General features: G+C 29.5%; 1 protein-coding gene and 3 non-coding genes across 4 annotated transcripts; 1 reads left to right on the top strand and 3 right to left on the bottom strand.

The window, feature by feature from the left end:
* Positions 1-3998: 3998 nt before the first annotated feature.
* Positions 3999-11190, top strand: LOC100817202 (glycosyltransferase BC10). The gene is made up of 11 exons (XM_003543522.5): positions 3999-4354; positions 5033-5540; positions 6419-6517; positions 7246-7346; positions 7780-7851; positions 7979-8069; positions 8556-8636; positions 9656-9715; positions 9796-9918; positions 10629-10667; positions 10749-11190. The coding sequence occupies exons 2-11, from the start codon at positions 5154-5156 to the stop codon at positions 10875-10877; spliced, it is 1182 nt and encodes a 393-aa protein (XP_003543570.1). The 5' UTR covers positions 3999-4354; positions 5033-5153; the 3' UTR covers positions 10878-11190.
* A 1851-nt stretch (positions 11191-13041) lies between these two features.
* On the bottom strand, positions 13042-13192 carry MIR169I (microRNA MIR169i). The gene has a single exon (NR_048828.1). It is a non-coding gene; the product is annotated as a microRNA MIR169i (primary transcript).
* Positions 13193-21466: 8274 nt separating this feature from the next.
* On the bottom strand, positions 21467-21565 carry MIR169O (microRNA MIR169o). The gene has a single exon (NR_126659.1). It is a non-coding gene; the product is annotated as a microRNA MIR169o (primary transcript).
* Positions 21566-26062: 4497 nt separating this feature from the next.
* MIR169M (microRNA MIR169m) lies at positions 26063-26185 on the bottom strand. The gene has a single exon (NR_048881.1). It is a non-coding gene; the product is annotated as a microRNA MIR169m (primary transcript).
* Positions 26186-26836: the final 651 nt, after the last annotated feature.

The raw sequence follows: 26836 nt of genomic DNA, 5'->3' as shown, positions 1-26836 counted from the left end.
TCTAGTAGTAACTATTTTCACTTCGTTCATATTATGTATAATAAGTGTTGTCTAAATGGAAGCACATAAGGTTTATCCAAGGGATTGTTTTATATTTGAGGTATATATATATATTCATTAAGAAAAAAGACTTATAATTCCACTTTAACTTTATCTAGTTTAAATTTTGTGAGATTTTTTTAAAAAAATAGTTGATTAAATTCTTTTTTTAAAATAAATAAATAAATAAATTTGGTCCCGTGACCAGTTGTATTTTTTCTACTGACATATTATTTTCAATCTAAATATGAGGGGACTTAAGTTGAAATTGTGATATGGAATAATTTTAAAGATTAAAAGTGAAAAATTTAGTAAAAATTTGATAAAATTATAAGATATAAGATAAAATTTGTTTTAACAGTAAAGATTAAGATTTGACGAGGAAATCAAAATAATAAAAATATGTATATTAAAAGAAAATTTAAAAAATGCTAAACGAATCGGAGTAGCAAATTATAAATACATAATAATAATAATAATAATAATAATAATAATAATAATAATAATAATAATAATAATAATTAGTCACAATCTATTATTAACGTCCGGATATATTTATCGCACTTTTTATACTTTTAGGGGCTAAATTTTGCATTTTCATCTTTCTGAGACGCATTTGTAAAAATATTATAACAAATATGTCCCTATGCTGATCATCCATGTTGACAATCATAACAAATTTATCTCTCCGTGTCATGTAGGCTATTTTATTAACGATAACAGACGGAAGTTAATGATATGATATATCTGTCGCACTTTTTACATTTTCAGACACTAAATTTTATATTTTCATTTTTCAGAGACATATTTATCAATAAATTACACATTTAAGGATAAAAATTACTATTTACACTTTTTTTTCTTTTGACCCTTTCAACCGATGAATGAACGGAATTATGGGAGAAGCAACATCAACGACTCTGGTTGACTGTGTTCTCAACATGTGTTATGTGTATTTCAATCAGCTACTTTTTTTTTTGCATTTATTATTTTTTACAAATTTATTACCCATACGCTTTTTAGTTTTTACCATGGAAGTTTATACTGTAGTCTTACATTTACATCTTTTCAAATATCAGTAAGTTAAATCTAAAATACTGTTTAACCAAACAATTTCAACATATAAATAAAACTTTTAAAAAATTTGGAATCTAATATATATATATATATATATATATATATATGAAAATTTTATTCTATAAGATGATGATATGTGGTAATATCATATTCATTTCTTTCAAAAAATATTATATGAGATTATTTTATTTTTTAATTCAAATAAATATAATTAACAATTAAATGTAATCAATTAACATTAATATAATAAGTTCATGTTAATAAATTAATTAACCAATAAAAATAATATACAAAATCAAATTATTTCATAAAAATCTATACTACACAAAAACAAAATTATTTTATTTTTAATAATATACATTTTAGGAAACAATTCAAATTAAAATGAAACCAATCAAATAAAACTAAATACATAATCATATATATATATATATATATATATATATATATATATAATCTTCATTTAATTATATAAATAATTTAAATCATATGAAAATTATTTCTGTTAACAGTTAGTAGAAAATTGGGAAAATATTTTGGAAATATTTTAAATTTAAATGAAATAATTTATTACAAATAAATATAAAAAGGAAACTATTTTTTATATATTTAAAGTTAAATAAGATAAATTTTGGAATGCACCGAGGAAATATGAAACATCCGTATCAATTTTTATTATGACTTAAAAAATAATAAAAATATTTAAAAATTAAGATAAGTTTTGAAATTCTATTTATGCTTCCCATCCTCTCCCTTCGATATTTGTCCTTTCCCCCCCTCATTTTCTTTTGTTTCTTTCCTTTATATTTGCATAATTAACATTGCGTAAAATATTTATAATGTTATCTTTGATGAAAATTTGGCCATGTGAATAAATATCACTTTTTACAGAAAGTAATTATTGGCAAAATCACTAAATACATCAAACTAATAACACAATTTAAAAAATGAATTAAATCATTTTTTACTAAAAGAAAATCAAAAGGTAACAGACAAAATATCAGAGTAAAAAGGATCCTATAAAAGACAATCATCTCAATAATAAAAATTTTATAAAACATATGTGTATATGAAAATATAGTTAAAAATTTATTGACATATTTACTAATATAGAATTATTAAAATTTAAATTAAATAATTAATAATATATTAAAAATGTAAAATAATATATTGATATAAATTGTAAAAAGTGAATTTAATATCGTGCAAAGTCACAGAACATCAAACTAGTTAATTTAGAAATAACGTTTTTCAAGAAAAAAAAATCACAAGCTTTAAATTTCAAATCATGAAAATGGTTTATAACTTTATTTTTTAAAATTAACAAAGTATATTACGTGGTTTGAAATCAGATACCTATATTGCATATTTTAAAGCTCTACGAATAAAACTATCGTACGAGAATTTATTTAAATATTCCCATCATTAGAATTTTTGTTAAACTAATATTTAAATAAATTTTACGTCAAAAATTAAAAAGACAATATTTTTATGGAATGTAGTATCTATATCTTCCACATATATATAAAGGAAATATGATATTTTGATGTACATATTTTCATGTCCTTATAACTAACTATAATCACACGAATTATTATTTTATTCTTATAACTGTTTTCATAAATTACCCACTAATTTATATTATTTAAAAAAGTTATGCACAAAGGATCTGTTCTTGTCTATATTTTTATATGGTTTAACTATTATTTTGGGAGAGAGTTTTTTTTAATCCTTTGAAATTTAAAAAAGAAAGTAACTTTGTGGCTGATTTTTTTAGTATTTTATGGTAATTTTTAAATATAAATTCAAGTGACTAAAAATTAAAAAAATAATTTAAGATAATTAAAAATGATCACAAAATATCAATGTTAAAGATTACAAAAATGCAAATTTTCAAAATTTCAAGATTAAAAAAATATTTTTAAATTTTATAGACTAAAAAGAGTATATATCCTAAATTTAAATTCAGAGATTAAAATAATAATTAAGTCTTTTTATAATATTAAAGTAATAATTTTTCGTAACTTATACAAAATAAATGCATCTTGACTAATTGATTAATTTTATATTTATACTAGAAAATGGTTAAATATTAAATCTTTGAATGAATAAATATTTTCCTAATTTAGTAATTTGCATTAAATGATGCAACCGCGTGGTGAATGGTTGATTATTAACAAATTTGAATTTGTTGAACACATGAAGCTGCGCGCTGATTGGGTCGCCATTCCAGAAACAGATAGTTTGGTTGGAACAAGCAAACGCACCTGCATTTGGTGTGGGCCAAGTTATTATTATAAAATAAAAAACATTTGATACGTTTTAATAAGTATTTATTTTGAATTAGAGAAAAAAAATTACTCACTACGATATACAATAATTTTAAATTATCATTTAATTTTTTTTATATATAAAAAACGCTGTAATTTAATTATATAAATTACCGTGTTAAACACTTATTATATTTTAAATACAATAAACATATTTGATTAAGTATTAATAATTTCGTTTAACAAAATAACAGTTAATAATGCTCATTTCTATTAAATATCTGCACAAAATATTTTTAATATAATTTATATATTTAAAAATGATTTTTTATATAAATTTTAGATTGATACTAACAAGTATATATAGTATTATATATTTCAATGTTGAAAGTTTTTTTTTTTTTTTTTGTCTTGTGCACAATTGTCTCTCAATATCTGTATAATTGAATTCTTTACAAAATAAATCATTCATTCTACATGTTAATACATCAAGATTTTACATGTTTACACTAGTGCCTCAACACTGAGTTAAATATATATGTTAAAAAGAAACATATGAAAAATGTAAATCTAAATATATATGTTAAAAAGAAAGAAAAAGCGAGCGGCAACCAATGGAATGGGCAGCTGCAATGGTAATTTGGGTGACCCAAACAAACCGTAAAATGACTTTGTGTTTGTGTTTGTTCCCAATGTGCTAATAAACAGCGAGAGACAGAGAGAGGATTTGATCTTTCTTTTTTTAAATTAATAAATTAACTCAGAAAGGGTTCCTTCACTTCCCTTCCTTTTCCATTCCACGTCCAACACACTCTTGTCTTGTGATTCTTCTTCTTCATTCTCCCTTTTTTTGCCCTAGATTAGATCCTTTCTCTTCCAATCATTAATTAATTAGATTAGATTTGATTTGATTTGATTTACCTTAATCCTTCGTCTGCTTTTTCCTTCCCTCAACTCCACCATTCCTGGTGGGTACTCTCTCCCTTTTTGTTGATTTCAAATTAATATCGTCGCTTAATTGTTGGGGGGCTTAAGGATCAAGAAACTAGACACGCACAACACAACGGAACAATTCTCTCTTTTTTTCCCCATATATTATACATATTTTCTTTTTCGTGTAAATAAATTGGGTGAGATTGTTTAATGTCTTGCAAATTATTTTTCGGTATAAACTCTCTGTTACCCAACAGGGGTTTCGATATCTTTTTGATTTCGACCCCGAGGCGGTTGTCTGTTTCAATTCTAAAAATCTCAACTTTCCAGATTTATCGTTGGGATTAAGGTTGTTTTAGCTTGTGTTTTTTTGTTGAATATTAAAGTTGTATTTAGCTTTTAGGATACTCCGAAACAAACTTCCAATAGATTGGTCCGTACTCCTGTCCTGTTGTTAAGGTTTTTAACAAGCATGAAATAATTAATTGCTTGAGTTTTTACATGTTTTGTGCATTTTTCTTTTATATTTTATTTTCCGGAACATTAGTCCATGTTCCTTAATGTTGCCAAATGTTTAGTAAAATTAGAAGAAAAAGGTTAGGTTGGGTGGATGATGTGTTTGGGTCGTTGCATGATGTGTTATCTGTCTCTCTCTTTTGATGATGTCGCGAGGGTTGTTATATTGCTAATGCACTTTTTTTTTTTGTTTTCAGATTTTTCTGCATCAGTCTATTCAAGTTCATTGTAGGGTGTATATCCTTGATTTTGTGTGGGTTTGAGTTAGGGTGCATGTGAATGAAAAGGAGATTTGCTGGAGGTGATGCATTTGCATAGATGAAGGCAGAAAAAGTTTGGCGTTTAGGCAGCATGGGTGATATGCAGATACTGCCTGGGTCTCGCCACCGTCCTCCCATGAAGAAGCCGATGTGGATTATTGTCTTGGTGTTGTTTGTCTGTGTCTTTCTAATCTGTGCTTATATCTACCCACCGCAGAGCAGTTCAGCCTGTTATGTCTTCTCTTCCAAAGGGTGCAAGGGTTTTGTTGATTGGCTTCCGCCTATGCCTGCAAGAGAATACACCGATGAGGAGATTGCTTCGCGTGTTGTGATTAAGGATATTTTAAACTCGCCAGCAATTGTTTCAAAAAATTCTAAAATTGCCTTCATGTTTTTGTCACCTGGCTCTCTGCCATTTGAAAGATTGTGGGACAAGTTTTTCCAAGTAAGAATTTGTTACTTGTCTAATTTGATATGTTCAAGCTGTTGTTTCTCAATTCTCACTTCAGAAGATTGTTAATGTTCCTCTTCAAAATATATTTGTCATATTTTATCACAAAGAAGGTAGCCAGTTCAATAGTGTAGTACTGTAGTTGATATCTTGCATTTCTTTTATCGGTAAGCAAAATAGCTTGTTGCATGCTCAAATGAGATGCTAAGAATTTGTCTATCATTGGAACTGATGATTCTTTTACTAGAAGTGACTGGTAAAAGAAACATTAAATGGTTAGGACTAGGGAGACATTGAGAATTTCATTCCTTTAGTCAGAAAACAGAATTGGAATTATTAGAAAAAAGAACTGCTTATTGCTTCCTTCACTGGCACTTACCTCTGCATGAAATTTTTTAGTGGTCTCTTGCTTTTGGGGAATAATAGGCAGAGTAAACTGTTTCATGATTTAAACAATTAAAATGGCCTGTGATTTTGATTCAGTATTTTACAACATTGCATTTGAAAGCAACAGTTAACACAATAGATATTTTGCTAGTTCTTCCAACATTGGATAAAAATTGTTTTTGCACACAGTTGTGACAATGATGTTTTTTAATTCTTTTCACAGCCTTGGGCACTTACCTCTAACTGAAAGTGCTATTTAATGTTTAGTATTTGACCCTTGAAATTTCTGTTGGTATAGATATACAACACAAGATGCAAAATATGTTTTACACTTTTACTAATAGATTCCTCATAAATGTATTGTGTGAATATACATCCTTTGTTTTTGTAATTTCATTGGTTTGTACATGGTTTCCTTTTCTTTTGAATCCTGTTCATCTTGTGGTGTGCATTTACCTGGAATATGCTCTCCTCCTTTTTTGCAGGGTCACGAAGGGAAGTTCTCTGTTTATGTGCATGCATCCAAGACAAAACCAGTTCATGTGAGCCGTTATTTTGTTAATCGGGATATACGCAGTGACCAGGTATATATATTTTCTTGTTATTGTTCTGTTTACTATTGTTTGTGAATCGTACTGTCTTAATTAAATGTTAAAATAAATATATATTCTCTTATATATGAATCATATTTTAGTAGGTCATTTGTTTTAGATTTTTATTTAAAGAAAAGTGTCAGAAAATTTATAATAGTCAAAAACCTTAAAAAAGTTGTCTTGGTATTTTATCTCATAAGCTAAAAGTTGCAGTTTCTGACAAAAAGCTGTATCACCGACTGACTTGTATTTTATTTTTTATGCTTAAACAAAAAGACCCTAAATGTATTTGACTTAATGTACTTTTACCTCTTGTATTGAACTTACGACTTTTGATTTTAGGAAAGTAGGGTAGTATTGTTGATTTGACTTGAGAGATTAACAGATACTTTGATTATTTAATTCATGATTTGAAATATAATGCTGTAATAGATCCACATCATAGACATTTTATTTTATCCAGAGCAGAAAGGTGAAATAGTAGCCCCATCACCTGGCCTCATGAGATGCCGATTTTGCAATGGTAACCCAAAATAAAAGCATAAAGTTCTGTTGTACGCTTTCCCTCTCATTAAATATGTGATTAAAGTATATTTGTTTTCTTTAAGTTCAACTGTTCTAATAATAGCAATAGTGATAGCAAGTTTAATTGCTTGTTGTTTTCCAGTAGTCTGTGGTTTTCTAGTAAGCAGTTTATTTAATCAGAAGTCTTGTTGCAGGTGATTTGGGGGAAAATTTCTATGGTTGATGCTGAGAGACGACTATTGGCAAATGCTCTTCAAGATACTGACAACCAGCAATTTGTTCTACTGTCTGATAGGTAAACCGTAAATGTGTTATGGCTTATGAGATTGCTTTTAAGTTTGTTCCTACTTATTAATTAGTTTTAGGCTTAAATATGTTTTTAATCTCTATAACTATGGCTTCATTTGATTTTGGTCCTTAATTTTTTTTCTGCTGGTTTTAGTCCTCCTAAATTTTAAATCTTTTGAAAATTGTCTGTCACTACATATTGATGGCGTGACATATGTCTAATCATGTCATGATAGCTCTACCATTTTGAGGTGGCATGGCTTGATGCATGCAATGTTTTCCCCAAATAATTTAGAAAGTTTAAACTTTTCTAGGACTAAAATTAACAAAAATAGAGGACTAAAACCACTTAATATCGTATTGACAGGGATTAAAAGTATATTTTACTATTAGTTTTATAGGTTTTATCAATTTCTGATTTTCTTATATTGGTTTTGCAGCTGTGTGCCTCTATATGATTTTGACTATATTTACAACTATCTGATGTATACAAATATCAGCTTTGTAGACTGGTACGACTTGCAGTGTTACATGTGTCTCTCTGGGTTTTTATTGAGATAATAGCTAATATTCTATATGTTTTTTTCTCTGTCTATTTGACATCCTTCTCTAATGTGAACTTTTCCTTTTTGTTATTAGCTTTAAGGATCCTGGTCCTCATGGCAATGGCAGGTATTCAGATCGCATGCTACCTGAAGTTGAGGTGAAGGACTTTAGAAAGGGTGCACAGGTATATTCTTGCTAAAGTCATGTTGGAGCTTGAATTCAATATTTTATATAGAAGTCTTGCATATTAATAATTTAATATACAAAGAATTTGAAATTTGAACAAGTATTTAGGCTACTTTATTTTATGATCGCCCCTTTCACAAGATACCAACTGGATAATTGGAAGTTGCCATTGTTTCATATGCTTGATGTGTATGTCAATAGGCTATACTTAACACATGGCAGAGTTGAGTTTTGTCATAAAAACTTGGTGACATTTGTCAATAACTAGAACAATACTTTAATCTTGTGTGAAATTCCTTCTGTATCTTTTGGTCACCCAATCAGTGTCCCACTGTCATTCAGTATCACCACACACCTATGCCTTTAAGCATTTCTTGTTTGACATAGTCTGAGTCTTTGGCAACCAAGAAAACACACACACATACATGTATATATATATAACCGATTTATGTATCTTTGCCTCATTGTTTAACTTTTTCTGCAGTGGTTTGCTATGAAGCGGCAACATGCAATTATAGTCATGGCCGATAACCTTTATTATTCAAAATTCCGGTCTTACTGCCAGGTAAAGCACTTCTGTTCCATAGTTTAATTTATTCTCCATAAGTGTTAGTTGTATTTATTATTTAGCCACATTTAATTTTGCTTAAATTGTTTTACTCATCAAGCCAAGCAAGTATTTCATGAGGTTCAAGATGAGTTTCTTATTTTTAAGCAATACATGGATGTTGCATTTTGCTACTTGTGTTTTTTTTTCTTCAATAATTTTTCTCCAATATATGTATGCGGTAAACTTTATGCTAGGCATTATAGAAAAGTGTGGGCTTTGTACAATCTTCTTTTTCTTCCCTTGAAAAAAGAAAAGCATTAGTGCACTGTAGAGTACATGGCTACTGCTGCATATACTGCAAGTACAGGTATGAGGTGCCACAAAAAAAATCTGAAAGATGGCAATTTGGAATCCCAAAAGTGTTAGCACCCTTGATATTGTTGGTCTTGTATGCCAGTGTTGGTTATGTGGTTAAGGTGATCAGATCATGTATGTTCCAATAATTTAGAATTTTAAATCCATACATTTACTGCTGTGCAAACCAGAAAAGAAGCACCTTATTGACCAAGGGAACATAAGAGATGATATGCAAATGATATATATCGAGCATCTTGTGTGGCAGTGTTGTGGCTTACTTGATTAATACACAGACAGCTGTTTAGTCTATAGGGGAGGGACACCTTGTTTGGTTCACAAGGGGAGGGGAAATAAACAATTTTATTATTTATATACGTAGAATGGTCAAATAAGTTATTAAGGATAATTTAGTCTAGTTAGTGTAAGAGTTTCTGATGTGGGTGCTAATCTTCCTTTTCAAAATTTTGAATCAATCAAAATTTCTCCCCCCTCCCCTTCTCCATTTTCCTCCAACCAAACACCATGTAAGGTGATTGGACAAGAATTTGAAATCCCCAATATGTTCTGCTTGCCTATCCAAACTACTCAATATAGAGCTGATATTCAAATTATCTACATTTAGTGATTTCTGTGGAGCTACAGATTCAATATTGATATAAAATTTCTTATTATACCAGCCTGGTTTGGAGGGGAAGAATTGCATTGCTGATGAACATTACTTGCCGACCTTCTTCCAGGTGAGATTTTGAATTGTAATACAGTTCTTTTGTTTTAACTTTTTCAGCCTTCAGCTAATTAGCTTATGTCTCGAATTTAGATGGTTGATCCTGGTGGCATTGCAAATTGGTCACTAACTCATGTTGACTGGTCTGAGAGAAAATGGCACCCAAAATCTTACAGGGCTCAGGATGTTACTTACGAGCTTTTGAAGAATATCACAGTATAGTTCTGCTAAAACTCTAAATTTTACAACAATGCATATTCATTCTTTTTGGCAAGCTACTATGTAGAGGAGAGGGATAGCCTTGTCGAGGGTAAACCCCTGGCATCATCATCACATTTCAGTCTTAATCTGTTTTGGAAATCTAAGGATATGGGGGAAATGGAATGGGGTTAGATGGAATGCAATGAAACTATATGCCAGATTTTAGATATTTTACGATGAAATTGAAGTTTCCATTTCATTGTTTGGATGGTGAGTAGAATGTTAAGGAGATTAGTAAAGAATAATAATAAATAATAAGTTATCCAATAACCTCAAATCAGGGTAAAAGAAATACAGAGATATTGGATGAAATGGGATGGAATTAGATTCAATCCTAATTTACACAATCCATGGTATGGCAACTAATGTCATTCCATTCCACTTGTTCTCATATCCAAAATAACAAGAGAATGAGGCTAGTGCCAGTTGAGTTCCAAGCTTGTTGGCACACATGTGCATTCTTAGATATTAGAAGAAACACTTGCAATGCCGGTAAAGGAAAAAAATTCAAATTTGTTTTAGGTGTGACACTTTTCTTTTTCTAGTGGTATTGTTGTTTAGTAAGCGTGCTGCAACTGTGGTAGTCTCTTTCAACTTAGCGTTGCCCTTCTGATTTGTTTTCAAGTTTAGTACATGGATATTCATGATAATTGTTACATTTGCAGTCCATTGATGTTAGCGTGCACGTAACCAGTGATGAGAAGGTATGGTGTATGAGAGCTTTACTGATCTGTTTTATTGAGAATGCATTAACCAGCTTGACGAACTATCTTGTGTTTTCACAGAAAGAAGTGCAAAGCTGGCCTTGCTTATGGAATGGGATTCAGAAGCCATGTTACCTATTTGCTAGGAAATTCACTCCTGAAACAATGGATAGTTTGTTGCGTCTATTGGCCAATTATTCAGGACCTTGAGCCTGCTATTTTGATCTAATTCTTTGGTTGGAAAGTAATGTTACTTTCAGCCCCGATCTTGGTTTCTCATATGGTATGAGAGTTGTAAATTGCAGCATTATTGCGGCTTGATCGCCTGCCAGCCACATATATTGAGTGCTAGGTGAACTGGCCTTGGAGTTCGAGTGGGCCTAACATGGACAGAAGAGGAGGCTAACGATTTAGTGTTCCTTTTGGGGATGGATGGATGGCTTATTATTTTTTCCTTCCATTTCTGTTATATTTTACATTATAGATTTTTGGAGAAATCATATCAACTCATTATGGTTGTTCATCTTTGTAAAACTTGCAAAATTGTTTAGTTGAAAACACCACGTGTTACTGTTCATTCAGAAAATTCATTGGTCTATTCTTATGCGGTATCTCTTTAATGCTATGTTGCTGGCCAATTGTCAGCGTTTTTTTTTTTTTTTTGCTGCAAGTGAGGTTAGTATCGAGTCTTTCGTGAATTTTGCATTTGAAATTTCTGATAAGTTAGAGAAATTTCAACAGATTACTTTCGGAAATTGTTAGGAAATGAGAGGGGTAAATATTGGGAAAATTTTCATGAATGAATCATCAGCAAATCATGAGTGAACTTGATATAACACATTAATCAAAATTTTAAAACTTAGGTTTTATATGTCTTGTTTTCATCTATGGTGTTCAATTTTTTTTTACTCGACATGAGACTTTATCTTACACTTGCATTTCAACAATCTCCTTCTCACATGAGTTTCTTTCATATGGTAATCTCTTCTTCGAGCAAAAATTATTTTCAATTCATGAGTATCCAATGGTGATTCTTAGAGTTTAACTGTGATTGTCCTGATCTTCCTATCCATTGCTGCCAACAGTTTTTAGTACTTTGTACTAATGCAACACTTGTGAGACTTGTTGTCTGATTTTCATGCATGAACTCATCCATTAGGAAGACTTTTGAGATAAGTAATTTTCATGTCCATGGATCCAATGCTCGTCTTAATTGTTTGAGTCGATCACCAAGTCAAATTATCAACTCTGAGTCAAACAAAAAACGTGTTTTTGTTTTGACTAAAAAATGTGTTACTTGTACGATGTTTCGTTGAATGTGTTGTGTGAACATATAAAGACTTCTTTCTCCATTATTTGTATCTTAAGAATGTTTTAAGTAGAAATGCTAACAACACATTTTTTTAACATATTCTTTTAGACAAATTTTATTATTAGTTAAATTTTATTTTTTGACAACATTAGTTAAAACTTATTAGAAATTATAAATTTTTGTATGTGTCATTCCTTTATTGAATCTTTCTTGTTTTATAATTTTCAATGAAGTTCAACTAAGAGGAATGTTAGTAACACACTCTCTAATATACTGTTAGTAACACACTCTCTAATATACTATTTCTAACATATACTATTATTGAAAGAACATCATTAAATGAGAAGTAATGATCATCAAAATTTATGATTTTCAATGAATCTTAGCCAATAATAGATTGTGTTCAAAAGTGTATGGTAAAGAGCTAACCTAGCTAGTCTGTCTAGAAACTATGCTACTTGATCTTCTATTATGCAGCAGTTGTGCCATCACATTGCAATCTGCTGGTCTTGTATAATTGTAAAGCAAAATATGCGCACTCAGTCCCTGTTCTTTTCCTCCACGCCATGACAAACGACAATCAGTCTCAAAAAGAATAAGGTCGAAAAGCAACTTCTGTGCCATCTAAAAGCAATGCCTTATACTATTTTTGGGTGGAAGCACCCCTGGTTATGGTATATTGCTTTATTATGTTTATGTATCCCATTAACTAGATGAGTTTATTTCAATCATAAACGAAATGCAAAACTAGCAGATTCAAGCAAGCAAACTAAATCTGTATGCTAGGATTAAGCAATGCAGAAAAGGCACTTAAAACGTATGCAGGAAAGCCAGGTTCATTACCATTGACTATCAGTAATAAATTCAAACAAATAGGTAAATACTAAATACATTATCCTAACCATAAGAAAATTAAGCTAAACAGTAGTAAGCACACTCTTTGTACTAAGGTCGCTAAGAAAACTAATGATTCCAAGTATATCAACCTTCCAGTTATGTATTTCCACAAAAGGAACCTTCCAATTGTGACTTTACTCTGTTCCAAAATCAAACACGGGCTTAAGAAGGCACAATGGATACCGTAAATGAAGCTCTTTTCAAAGTCTCACATGAGTGTGTAAAGGGAGCAAATATGAGACGGGATGGCACCGGCAAGCCACACAGGGGATCTTTGCTTTTTATGCATATGCCGGCAAGCCATCCCGGCTCAAATCTACTCTCTCTACCTTCATGCAAAACTCTTAAGAGAGTGAAAACCACATTGAGCTTCAACCACCACACTTTCTCTCTCCCATGCATTTCACTTATTAGCCTGTGTGTAATCTTGAGGGTCAATGAGGCCAATTTATAAGCAGAAAATGTCAAAGTCAAAGGATGGCCTCCATAATAACTTAAGATAATTACAGTTAGGCACATGTTAATACTTACTATTAAAGGTAAAGATGAATGTCAACAATGTATTCTTTAATACGGTTCTTTTAATACACTCTTTATTATATTAGTGAAAATTTATTGAGAATTATAAAATCATGGGTGAAGTATAAAAAGTGAGACTAGCAAGATTTTATGATTTTTAATAAATTTTAATCAATCATAAAATGTGTTAGGAGAGTATGAATAAGTAAAAGTTGTGACAACTTGCATTCTTATTGTCTGGAATCATGCAAAAGTTGACTTAGCTCGCTGTCTTTCTAAAACTGTGTGTGTTGATAAATTTACTGTTGTGGGAATAGAATATGAACAAGAAAGGCAGCCAGAGAGTAGTAGTGGTTACTCCATGTTTCTGATTCGGCATTGTCATTTGTGATGGGAATTTGTTCTATGAAATTTAGGTGATTAGAAGAGGTTCTGATTACATTTTGACTTTATTTGGTTTCCGTATCAGTATGGGCATTCTCACACTCACACATTGTATCAGACTAAGAACAATACGGGTTCCTTTTCTTATTCTTAGCTAAACAAGAATTTGCTTTTCCTTTTCCCATTGTTTTTGCACGTGTAACCTTTGTTACTGCATGGTCTATTTGGAAACACATCTATTTACCAGATAGGGTATCACATGGATTTTGCACGTAACTTCTCCTTGTTTGTTGAGAATCCACTTCGGAATTTCAAAATCTCTTTTTTTTGCATATAGTCAAAGAAAAAGGATATCATTGTTTAACTCGAATAAGTTTTTTAGAAACAGGATTGGACAGCATTTTATGACGATAAGAAATTATTAGATAAGCCTTTTTCAGTATAACCTGGATTTTACATTTTAACTTATCTTCAAATTTTAGAATTTAATTAGAATGTAAAGGCTTTTTTTATATATGTCATTTAATCATATACTACAATAAGAAATATTTTTTTTTAGAATATATTTTCTCGAAGTTTATACAATGATGTTTAGACTTATACATTGAGTAGAATGAAGACAAACAAATAATAACAAGAAGAACAAAGTTGAGATGAGATAAACAAAAAAAATATGTGAAGAATATTAATAAAAAATAATAATTATTGATATGTCTCAAAATTCAAGTTATTCCTTATGTAGTATTCATAAACTTATTTTATAGAAAGAGGTTAATAATAAATAGTAATACCATTTAATTCATCAAATTAATTATTACCAAATCAATATAAAAGAAAGGATAATAAATTTATTTGATTACAAATTAAATATTAATAATCTTTAAAATATATTATAAAAGGAAAAAATATTTAAAAAGAAAATAAGTAACACTAAAATATTTTGTTTTAAAAAAGGAAAAAAATATAACTATTTCTACGATGAAGACTATAGAAAGAAAAATAGTATATTTGTCTTAAAAGAGAGAAAAAAATGTCATTATTTTCACAATAAATACTATAAAAAGGGAAAAGATATTTTATCAAAAAATAAAATATAATAGATAGTTAATACTTTAAGTATTATTATTTTCTACCATCAAACTCATTGAATAAAAATAATTAATTTAGTATTAAAACATTATACAGCGTACATACTAAAAAAAATAGATTAAAAAAACTAAGGGGGCTCTGCAAGTGGTTTGAGAGTTTTCAAATTCGGCTAATTCGCTAACAAGGCCGAGACACTGTGTAATGGGTGGATACCTAAAAAAAAACACTGTAACTAGTAGCGATTCCACCAGAGTAATGATGTGTATTAAATATTTACATAATATAGGATTGATTTTTTAAAATTTATTTATTAAAAAATAATTTATTTTAATAAAATAAGTATTTTTTTGTTTTTCTAATGTACTTGTTTAAATTATTTCGGTTTAAAAAATTAATTTTCTATTTATTTTAATAATAAAATCCTAAATATCCAATAAAAAAATACAATTTCTTAAATAATATTTATTTTAAAATTATTTTGTTAAGCTTAAATAAATAAACTCATAATGTGGTGGTGTTTATAGGAGTACGAGAAGAGCTAGATTCCCTGGTATGGAGCCCAAGGCTTCATAAGGGCAATATTAATCTACTTTAGTGTAGGGACATGATAATTTTTCTGTAGGTGTAAAGAAATGTATACAAGTGTCCTATAGGTAAAGGGTGTTGCTTTGGACATCTAATATTTTTGTTGAGACATTCAACAAAGATGAAAAAGTTAGAATATTCTTCATTTTTTCTCTATAAATAAAAGCAAGTGACTCATCTATAAAATCACTATTCATTGCTGTTTAGTTTCTCCTCTCTTTTGTTGATGTTGCTTCTTCTTCCTTCCTATTCTCTCTATTGTCCCTATTTTCTACTATTTATTGTCTTCCACTTCAAGGGGATTTGTGATCTTCTCCATTCACAAAACAAACTTTTTCTTCTCCGATGTGGTTTCTCATCTTCTTCTTTATTCATTGGCTTGACGGATTTTCATTCTCCTTCGAAGTAAGTTGTTCTCTTTGTCGTTTTTGGTTTGTTTGTGCATTATTTTATTTGAATCATTGTGTTTTGATTGTTGGTTGTCAACAATGGTAACTATTTTTGCATTTTTCGGGTGACTCTATGTGAACAAGATATTTTATTGAACTGTTGGTCATATGGATTGACCCATACAAATTGACAATTCGTATGATATATATTTTTTAATTCAATATTTATATTTCTGATTTATTTTTGAATTTGTTTTGTAATGTAATTTTTTTTTTGTATATTAGCAATAGTTTTAGCAATTTTATAAGTATTGATTTGGTGATATTATTTTATAATGATATAAAAATAATACAAAAAAATAAGTTTAGTAATTAGATTGGTAAAATACTTATAATAAATATAAACGAATTTGGAAACAACAATACTATAATATTAAATTTGTTTAACTTTTAAAAAATATAGAAACCAATATTTAAAAGATATTAAATTTTTTAGTTAAAAAAAATATTGAAACCAAAATTTAAAATAATTTAAATTTATTAGTTTTAAAAAAATTTTGAAATCAACATTTAAAATAATTTAAATTTTTTAATGTTACAAATATTTAAAAGTGATAATAAATTTGTTAGTTTTAAAAAATGATTGAAACCAAAATTTAAAATATTTTAAAATTGTTAGTTTTAAAAAATTGTTGAAACCAAAATTTAAAGTATATTAAAATTGTTAGTTTTAAAAAATGATTGAAACCAAATTTTAAAATATATTAAATTTTTTAGTTTTAAAAAAATATTCAAACCAATATTAAAAAGATATTAAATTTTTTAGCTTTGAAAAATATTAAAATCAAAAGTTAAAATAATTTAAATATTGTTAGTTTTAAAAAATTGTTGAAACCAAAATTTAAAATATATTAAAATTGTTAGTTTTAAAAAATTGTTGAAACCAGAATTTAAAATATATTAAAATTGTTAGTTTTAAAAAAATATTGAAACTAATATTTAAAAGATATTAAATTTGTTAGTTTTAAATAATATTGTGCAGGTAATGGTTAGAACTAAAGTCTCTGACGGGCTTTAGGCCGAGCAATAGAAAAGCTCTAGGGAGGAGAGAGGCTAGTGACGATGATAATGATGCCTCCAGCGACGAAGGTTTACCGCATTTGCCCGTAGGCAACGACAAAAAGACGCGTGTTGTTGAGGATCCTCCTACTACCACAAAGAAATTAAACGAAGAGTAACAACAACCACCTGTTGAAAGAGGTGTTACTGATGTTGAGGGTTTTCCAGGTGGACACCATGACACATCAGTTTTGAGAGATTTTGAAAATTACATTGCTTTGAGAGTCAAGAATGCAGAGGTTTGTAAATCATACAAAACATAAAGCACATAGCTTAGAACTTATTATTTTTTTTGTTGCATGATTGATATTATTGTTTCCAAGAACGTCCTGAGCTTAAGTTATCTTTCCATGGAAGGAAGATGACTAAGTTCGATAGACCTGCTCTAGAGATTGAAGGCATTGTGGCTCTAGTGGACTAAGTCCTTTGATCACATGTTCCTCAGATACGGGCGATTGATGACTTATGTGTGCTTTCGTGGAACTCTGACATAAGAAAATTAGTAGTTTTCATTTACTCGTAGGAGAGGTGACTATCACCTTGGATGATGTGGCGTTGTGCTCCTTCAACGTCAAAAGAATATTTCTTGGCTTCACCATGGACTTCGTCATGTTAGCAACAACAATCTTCTCATCTTTAATTAGTCGACCCGCATATGGATGTCTAACAAATGACTTTTCCATTTCATGATCGTGAGTCCTACAAATTAACTTCACCATCCATCATTTTCCTCCCAAAACTAGTTGCGCACGCAACTTAAACGGGCATCCACATTTTCTACTACTAGTGCATGTTGTAACCAAATCCTTCTTCTTAGGCCTATACTCACCACTCATTTTGCAAGCTATTAACAAAAATGATGACCTTCCTCTAACACTAGTATTTGTGTCTGACCTCGTTATCACAACAACAAATCCAATTTCATGAGTCACCGATCGAGCCTAATGTAAAACTTTATCACAGATAGCAAACAACTATAACACAATTCAAATAAGGTCTGAGATCAATAAACATTTATGTAATATAATTACTGTACCAACAACAAATTAGACAAATACATGAGAAATATTAAAGACATCAGAACAATCAACGTGTTCAACTCTCATGTCAGCATCTTCCTTATTTTCAACATTCATATCAACTTCTTCAGACATGGTAGTATCATACCTCCATTGTTCTTCATCCATCTTAATAAAACATTTAACAAATTCAATGATAAACAAAAAACGACTAAAAGAATTATACAATCATCTCATTTGTTATCGACACAAATATAGTTGCTCTATACAAATTTTTTTAAAAAATATATTGTAAATCATATAGCCACAAAATACATTTTCACTATATATTTTCATTAATATATTCAATTATAAAAAATAAAAAATAATATTATAATTAAACAAATGACTAATAAATATCATATAAATTCTAATAAATACATCATTTAATTAAATATCATATTTGTTTAATTATTATTTACTGCAATAAACATCTAAATACATCATTCAATTAAATACCATATTTGTTTAATTTTCAATCATGATAATAAACATTTAAATATGTCATTCAAATACCAAATGTTTTTATTATCAATTACTATGATAAACATCTAAATACATCATTCAATTAAATATCATATTTGTTTAATTTTCAATTATGGTAATAAACATTCAAATACATCATTCAATTAAATACCAAACTTGTTTAATTATTAATTACTGTAATAAACATCTAAATACAACATTCAATTAAATATAAATTTTTTTTAATTATCAAATTTTGTAAATAAATTAAATGTATAAAAAATTTCTAAGTAAATTATAATTTTTTAAAAAATTCAAAACATGCAGATTGTTAATCCGTATGAATAGAAAAAAAGCAAGTTACACTAAGGGTGTGTGATTTTACGAAAAGGACGCCAACATAAGCAAGTTACACTAAGGGAGTGCGGATTCATGGAAAAAAAAAAAACACTACAGAAATGAAAAAGCTCATCTACTATTTATAACCAAAAATACCCATAAGGGTGCTAACAAAGGTAAGTTACGAACAAAACAAAAACCCTACAAAAATGAAAAAGCTCATGCTATAGGTATCATGCATGTAGGTGTTGACTGGGGTCAACACATATAATTTTGGGCTGAGACGAGTCAACCCGCTAAACGAATTGGGTTGCAAGTCCAATTTGGAACATTTTCCTTCCAGTTTCACATACATGGAAGCTAAGCATGTCATGGTTGGACATTGACACTAACTTTTTGTGGAAGTTACGACAATTGTCATTAGACTTCGTGTAGTAATCATAACAGATTAAACTTGAGCTAAAATACCATTTTATCCTCTATATATATATATATATATATATATATATATATATATATCAACTTGGTTACTGTTACTTTTTCTTCCTCCTCACGTTTCTTCTCTCTTCCCTACTACTAGAAAACTTGCACTTCTGCACAGAAATTTCGAATGGAACCATTTTTTTTTGTTCCAAGTTTCATAAACATTTTGGATAATTTTGGGACGAATTTGAAGTTACAAAAACCGTATGAAATTTATCTCTATTTTGTCTCAAATATTCGCTCCAATTTTGCATATAAATATTTTCCCACAATTACGTTCAAATTTTATGAAATATACATTCTTTATAATTTTTACAATTATATTAAAATTATGAAGACAAATTTCACACGAATACATTTTTTTTTAGAATTGTTATATATTATATTATATATAATAGAAATTTATATTAACATATACATAAAACATGATAAAAAAATATAAGAGTTTTAAAATGATGGATAGTTATTGGTGTTAGATTTCATCAAGCATTATTCTCTTTTACAATATGCACAACATTCATTTTAAACTTCAATATTATTATTAATAAACTAAGTCTCATTCCTAGTACAAGGTTCATTGAGGGTAAAGATGGAGATTTTTTTTCCCTCCAAAATTACCATGGGTCCCCTTTTATACATAACTTAAAAAAACTAAAATCGCTAAGTAAAATTACAAAATTGAAACGACCATTCTCTTTCTAAACTTCATCTCTAAAAAAAAAAGTTCAACAAAATAATTAGATGCAACATATAAAAAATTGGTAAATTAAATTAAAAACAAAGATTACACCTAAATTAGACAAATAGTACTATAATTAATGAAGAAACAGAAATAATTACCTCAATTTGCACTCGATAGTTAAGTGTCTATGTCACTTATCAGTAACCAATGCTTTAACCTCTATCCATTTTTTTGAATGATCTAGTACTACAATTAATAAGAGATTTCACCTACGCTGGTGCTGTCTCAAAATATCCATTCCCCATAGATTGAAAGGCCAGAGGATAGATGCGACCCACAACTCACTAGCTGGGAATGGCTAATATTGGCATGCTATTGACACTTTTAATTCGTATTTTTTAACATATTCGACTGCATCATAGTTGCCCAACAATACCCTACTTATTAATTAAATTTCATTATCCAGCAGTGAAAGCTTTAAAGAAATATTTAATGATTGAATATATATAGTTTAAATCATGTATGTTTGGTAAGCATCCATATATCCAAAATGAGTACAATAGCTAGTTCTTCTGCGCCTCTTGACTCACATATTCACAATAAAGATTTATCTAACGTTCAGATGCGGCATCTTGATAGAACTGATCGAAAGAAACTTCAGTCCAACAATGTGTGAGCACTTGGAGTACCTGTCAACAATATTTGCCACCTTCAGCTTAATTAGCCTGAAATTATTTTCCCTACATTTCTTAAACATGAAAAATCGACTGGTGAATTTGTTGTGTATAACAAAGCTATTATTTCAATCATATTATGTCTATCCTGGCTACAACATACTGCTTTATTTTGTTCATGTATATCCCATTAACTAGATGAATTTATTTCATCCACCAACGAAATACAAAGCTAGTAGATTCAAGCAAGCAGTCCGAATCTATATATATGTGTGGGTGTGTGCTACGATTAAGCAATGGGGAAAAGACTCTTAAAACGTATGCAGGAAATTATAGCCAGGTCCATTACCTTAAACTATAATAAGAAATTCAATTAAATAAGTTACTAAATACATCCTCCTAACCATGAGAAAACTAAATCACACTCTTTGTAATTAATAAGGTCGTTACCCACATATATTTTCCTGAAATTTGTTTCAATAATGCCTCTTCCTTTTTGAACTAAGTACTTTAAAAAGATAAATATATGTTTTTCTCTAACCTTGAGTCTCAAAAGTAGACTAATGCAACAAGAAAATGGACTTCCTCAAAAGAAGGCCTACTAACCAAACTAACTAATAACGCCAACAATCTACCTTCCTGCAGATTTGTTTGTTACTCTGTTCTAAAATCAAATTATACATTTGACTCATAATAGTTCATGCACCATTAGCACTGCAGAAAATGATACACTTAAAACAAGGCAGTGGCACAATGCATATCATATTTCAAGCTCTTTACAAAGTCTCACATGAGAGTGTAAAGGGAACAAATATGAGCATGGATGGCCACCAGCAACACCCTCATAGGGGATCTTTGCTTTTAAGCATATGCCGGCAAGCCATCCTGGCTCAAATCTACTCTCTCTACCTTCATGCAAGACACTTAGAGAGAGAGAGAGAGAAAGAGAGAGAGAACTACACTAAGCTTCAACCAACACACTTTCTCACTCACACTCACATTTCACTTATTAGCCTGTGTCATCTTGAGGGTCATTGTGGCCAATTTATAAGCAGAGAAGGTCAAACAAAGTCAAAGGATGACATCCTTGATTAAAAATTATAGCACACATGTTAATATTAAAGGTAAATAAGTCAAATAAATGTTGTACCATGCAAACTACACCGACCCCACGTAGCTTTGAATTTTTCCATGCTGCTTCTTATCCAAAACCATTCTTATTGTTTGGAAGAATCATGCAAAAGTTGACTTAGCTTGTTGTCTTCCTAAAACTGTGTGTATTGATAAATTTACTGTTGTGGGAATAGAATATATGAACAAGGAAGCAGCCAAAGAGTAGTAGTGGTTACCCCATGTTCCTGATTTGGCATTCTCAATGGGAATTTGTTCTCTGAAATTCAGCTGATGTGAAGAGGTTCTGATTACATTTTGACTTTAATTGGTTTCCGTATAAGGGCATTCATAGAGGTTAACATTCCTTTGATCCTACCTTCTATATCTTCTATGCACGTATCATTCTCATACACTGTATTATGTATAAGTCTATGGCACAATAGTACGGATTCCTTCTCTTTTTCTTAGCTAAACAAGAATTCGCTTCTTTTTTTTTTCCTTTTTGCGTTGTCTTTGCACGTGCAGCTTTTGTGATGTTCCTTGCCTACTGCTCTGTTTGGAAACTGATTACCAGGTGTGATATCGTGGATTTTGCACGTAATTGTTTGTTGAGAATCCATTTCCGCATTAATTTCAAAATCTCTTTTTTGGATATAGTTAAAGAAAAAATTCTATCATTATTTAACTCGAATAAGTTTTCTGGAAACAATTTAATTTTTTTTTTAAAATTGCATTTTAAAATTGTTTAACTTAAAAGATAGAAAAGAAAAAAAAATTACGGTGATCAATTATGTTATACACATAATCATTAAATGACATCTTCTCCTTTAGGTCATATAATTGATTATGTTGATCAACATAAATAATTATATGACCTTCCAGGATGGGCATGAGGAGGGTAACTTAGAAAACAATTATATGAATTTTTTGAGATGTGCAGGAGGAGAGTAAACAATCATAATTTTTAGGTGGCTTCCACACAGTTTTTAAAAATTTCTTTGCTATTTCCTCCCTAGCACAAAAGGAAAGATTTTCGTTTTTTCTTCACTTCTTTGCTCTCACTCTCTTTTCCCTTTCACTTTTGCGCAAACAAACAAAACGCAATTGTTTCACTCTCTATTGTTACAAGAAAAATCATCCCAACTTGTTCCTTGTTGCATTTTCTAGAGACAATCTATCTTTGGGCATACTCAAACTCTGTGTGACGCAGTCAAGAAAGGAAGGTAAAAATTGGTGTCCCCCAAGCATTTGATATTCATCCTAGCTTCTTATTTTCTTCTCTCAAGTATTTATGAAATCTTCTATCTAAATAGAGCCATTAACCCGTTAAAATTTTTGACATTTGATTCGATTCCTATATTTTCCAAAACTAACAACCTATATTTTTATAAAGTCCTTTTTACCCTTAACTTTAAAAATTGACCAAAAGATCATGAAAATATCTCGACATTTCTACTTCGTAAAAACATCATTAGCAGACATTTTCAAATGTCACTAACATATACAAAAACCATAGAAACCTTCGTGAAATTCAGATAGATGAATTACAAGGTTAAAGATTATTAATTAGTGTGTAGTTGAAGAAACATATCAACCTGATCTGATGAGAGAATTTCAAGCAAAAGCATAAGTAAAAAGGAAGTAATAAGATAAGAAAATGAGAGAAAAACTAATGAAAATTCATGTGTGAAACCCTTCTCGATCACTACTACCAAGAAAACTTATTCAATGCAATAATCTTCGTCAAGAATCAATGATGGTAGCCGAGTACAAGAGAGTTCACGCAATTGCTGATGAAGATATTCAAGAAAACTAGAAAAGGGAGAAAGAAACCAAAGTCTTTATTCATTGATGATTTAAGATTTAACGAGAATTTTAATCCATTATTTTCATAATTATTTCGTGTTAGTACATCAAATTTTATAGAATTTTCATTTTGATACTATAAATCTTTAAAGTATATTATTTTAATAATTTTTTTCAATTTTCATTAACAATATTAATCTCTTTAATATTTGATTTTTTTAAAATAGTTAATTAACATAATAACTAAAAATCTCCATTATTTTTATTTTATTTTAAAAAAAATCATATTCTCCTTGGACATTTTCCAAATCTTAGTTTCTTCATGTTTGGATGTTCTCCACATGACAAAAATGTTGCGGATCTGAATGGACGGGTTTGGGGTCGCTGGCGGCACAGTGGTTGCTCCAATTGATGACCCGGTGGCTCCGATGATAGATTTAGATTTAGGATTTAGGGTATTTACTAAAAATATTTTTCTGATGATCGAAGAAGAAGATGAACAGTGTTTCATAAAATTAAAGGGGCTAGCTACAACTGTTTATTATTATCTCAGATCTTGATCTCAATTTTTATCGGAAACTAAAAGAATATATATGTGCCTTTACCCTATTTAGCTATATATGAAGTATATCTGCTTAATTTGTTTTCCATGTTCTATAGTAATTTCTTTCCCTTTTTTGACAAGAGGCTTCTCAAGAAAGCTTATGAGCTGTCAGTGTTGTGTGATGCAAAAGTGGCCCTCATCTCTATGGTTTTTTTATTTATTTATAATTTTTAAAATAAAATAAACATTGGGACTATTTTTAACGAAATAATAAAATTTACTAACAAAAATAACTAAAACGAGACACTTTAAGAATTTACAATATTTAAATAAAATTCTTAAAATTTATATTAAATAAAATAACTGTAAGATATAATTGAAAGTCTAATTATATCATGATTTAAAGACCAAAATTTCCTAACTTAGTTTACAAGTTTAACAATATTGGATCTTGGTTGATTGCATCGAGCTAGGTATCCAAATAAAGGCACAACTTTCTAAAAAGTTAAATATAGCACACAGTTCGAACTTCGAAAGCCTGAACTGAAGGAAGAGAGAAAGAAATTGCTCTCTAAACTTAAAGGGAAATTCACTCAATTGCTTGATTATTACTCAGAATGGAACAAACATATAACTGGTGTTTATGGGCTGAGAATGGAACTAAAATAATAGAAAAATAAGGAAAATTCAGTTCGCATGTGACTTAAAAATTACGGTTTTACAAGGAGGCTTGAAACTTCAGGATCACATGCTTGGGGTACCAAATTCATGCCCACGTTTCCAGAGACAGAACTACTTGTAAGAGTGGGAGCCTTCTTTTTTTTTTTTAATTATAAAAAGGATAATGAAGAAATAATAATTTGTAAGTATTATTTTCACTATTTTTTTATTTTATTTTTACAGTTTTATTTAAAAATAATTAATGAGAGTTTTTTACAATACTATATTTTTTTGATAAATATTTTGGTGTTATTTTTTTTAATAGTCAATGTTAATAATTTTATTAAATAATATAAAAAATTGACCAACAATATTCTCGGAATACTTTGTTATTTAAAATTTTCACAATATTGTTCTACCAAATATATGAAAATCATAAATGTGTGTGTGTGTGTTCACTGATCAATTTTCAAGTTAAATGATTATTTGTTCAGAATAGTCTCAAATAAAGGAGTTTCGCAAAAATAAATGATAAATTTTATGCGAAGTGAAAACCAAGAACAAGCTTTATATATATATATATATATATATAATATAGTTGTTTTCTTTTCAGCAATTAACAGAGGGAAAGGCCTCGACAAACACTCCAAATTAAAAAGTCCAGTGCTGATTCATTGAAACCTCAAGTGTATCCATTCATCACTTGATACTTATTTTTAATTTTCTTTCTATTTATTACATTATATTAACAATTTTATCAATTATTTTATCTCTTTTCTCTTCCAATCTCTCTGAATCTCTATCACCAATGGTTTTTTTCCCCTCTAAAAAATACGCCGAGAGAAGCTCTGAAAACAACTGTATAAGGAGTGAGGAAGAATCTGCAGAATAAATTGCAACGAGCCAAATAAGAGTTATTTAGCCATATCTACTGTCAGTATCACTTTACTTTTCCATCTTTTTGTTCTTGCAAACTTTTGACCTTGAAAAACAAATATACTATACGTACGCTTCAATATAAAGAAACACAATAAGTAAATTAAGTGGAGTCAAATCAACTAACTAAACATATGCATATACACGAATGTGTATTCATATCAAAATAGAACAAAGATTAATCAATAAAATTAATTTATTATCATATGGTAGTTTTTTTATTTTTTGAAGAGATCATATGGTAGCTAGTAACAAATAAATAACCTAAAATTTTGTAGTTTGAGACGTTGCAAATAATCAACTATATGTACATTAGTCCGCAAAGCATCACAGTAGAAGAAGAAAACAAAATGTAGCCAAGAACAACTTGCCGGCGTGAAAGAATAAGAAGAAAAGAAAGATAAAATAGATAGATATTATTGCTTATTGCTCCGGCAAGTCATCCTTGGCTGCACTCTACTTTCTGCCTCTTATTGTGAGTTGATAGGACCTCAATTATAAGCTTGGAGTGTTATATTGGGTTGGGGGGTTACTGTGCTTATATAGCAGAAGAGAAACACTGAGGAAATTAACACACACACACACAGATATATATATATATATATATATATATATAAACTCAGACCTTCCTGCATCTGAGATCACTCTGACTCACCGATTTTTTCTATATCAGGAGATAATTATGCTTTATGGAAGACAGCCACATATGGAAAGAACCACGTGCTACTCTTTATGTCTATCCACGTTCTCCGCTTTTTTTCTTTATAATGTTAAAAAAAAAAAAAACCCTCTTCCAGTGAGATGAGATCATTCATGAATCATCTACAACCAAATAATTCTACATAATAATTAAATATAGTTTTGAGATTTATTCCGGTTAGCTTGCTTTGCATATTGAGAGGTGCTGAACTAATTAAATCCCCTTCCTTGTGTTTGCATTGCATGGTGGGTCAATGCACAAGTGCACAACTTAATCCCACATAAAAATATTGATACCCCACATTAGTTCTGTCCGGTTTCAATCTTCAATTCATACATGAATAATTTGATTTAGTTTTTTTTTTCTTTTAGTGAGAATATTCGAAATCAATTAACGGGTCACAATCTCTCCCCTC

Source organism: Glycine max, chromosome 13, assembly GCF_000004515.6.
Source record: "Glycine max cultivar Williams 82 chromosome 13, Glycine_max_v4.0, whole genome shotgun sequence".
Classification (NCBI taxonomy): domain Eukaryota; kingdom Viridiplantae; phylum Streptophyta; class Magnoliopsida; order Fabales; family Fabaceae; genus Glycine; species Glycine max.
The sequence above is the reverse complement of the archived record's forward strand: the minus strand, read 5'-3'. Positions and strand labels throughout refer to the sequence as shown.

Coding starts and splice junctions, on each gene's coding strand:
- LOC100817202 (XM_003543522.5), top strand. CDS start 5,154: ATGAAGGCAGAAAAAGTTTGGCGTTTAGGCAGCATGGGTGATATGCAG. Junction 7,852..7,978: donor AATATCAGCTTTGTAGACTG/GTACGACTTGCA, acceptor TTTTGTTATTAG/CTTTAAGGATCCTGGTCCTC. Junction 9,919..10,628: donor AGCTTTTGAAGAATATCACA/GTATAGTTCTGC, acceptor TTACATTTGCAG/TCCATTGATGTTAGCGTGCA.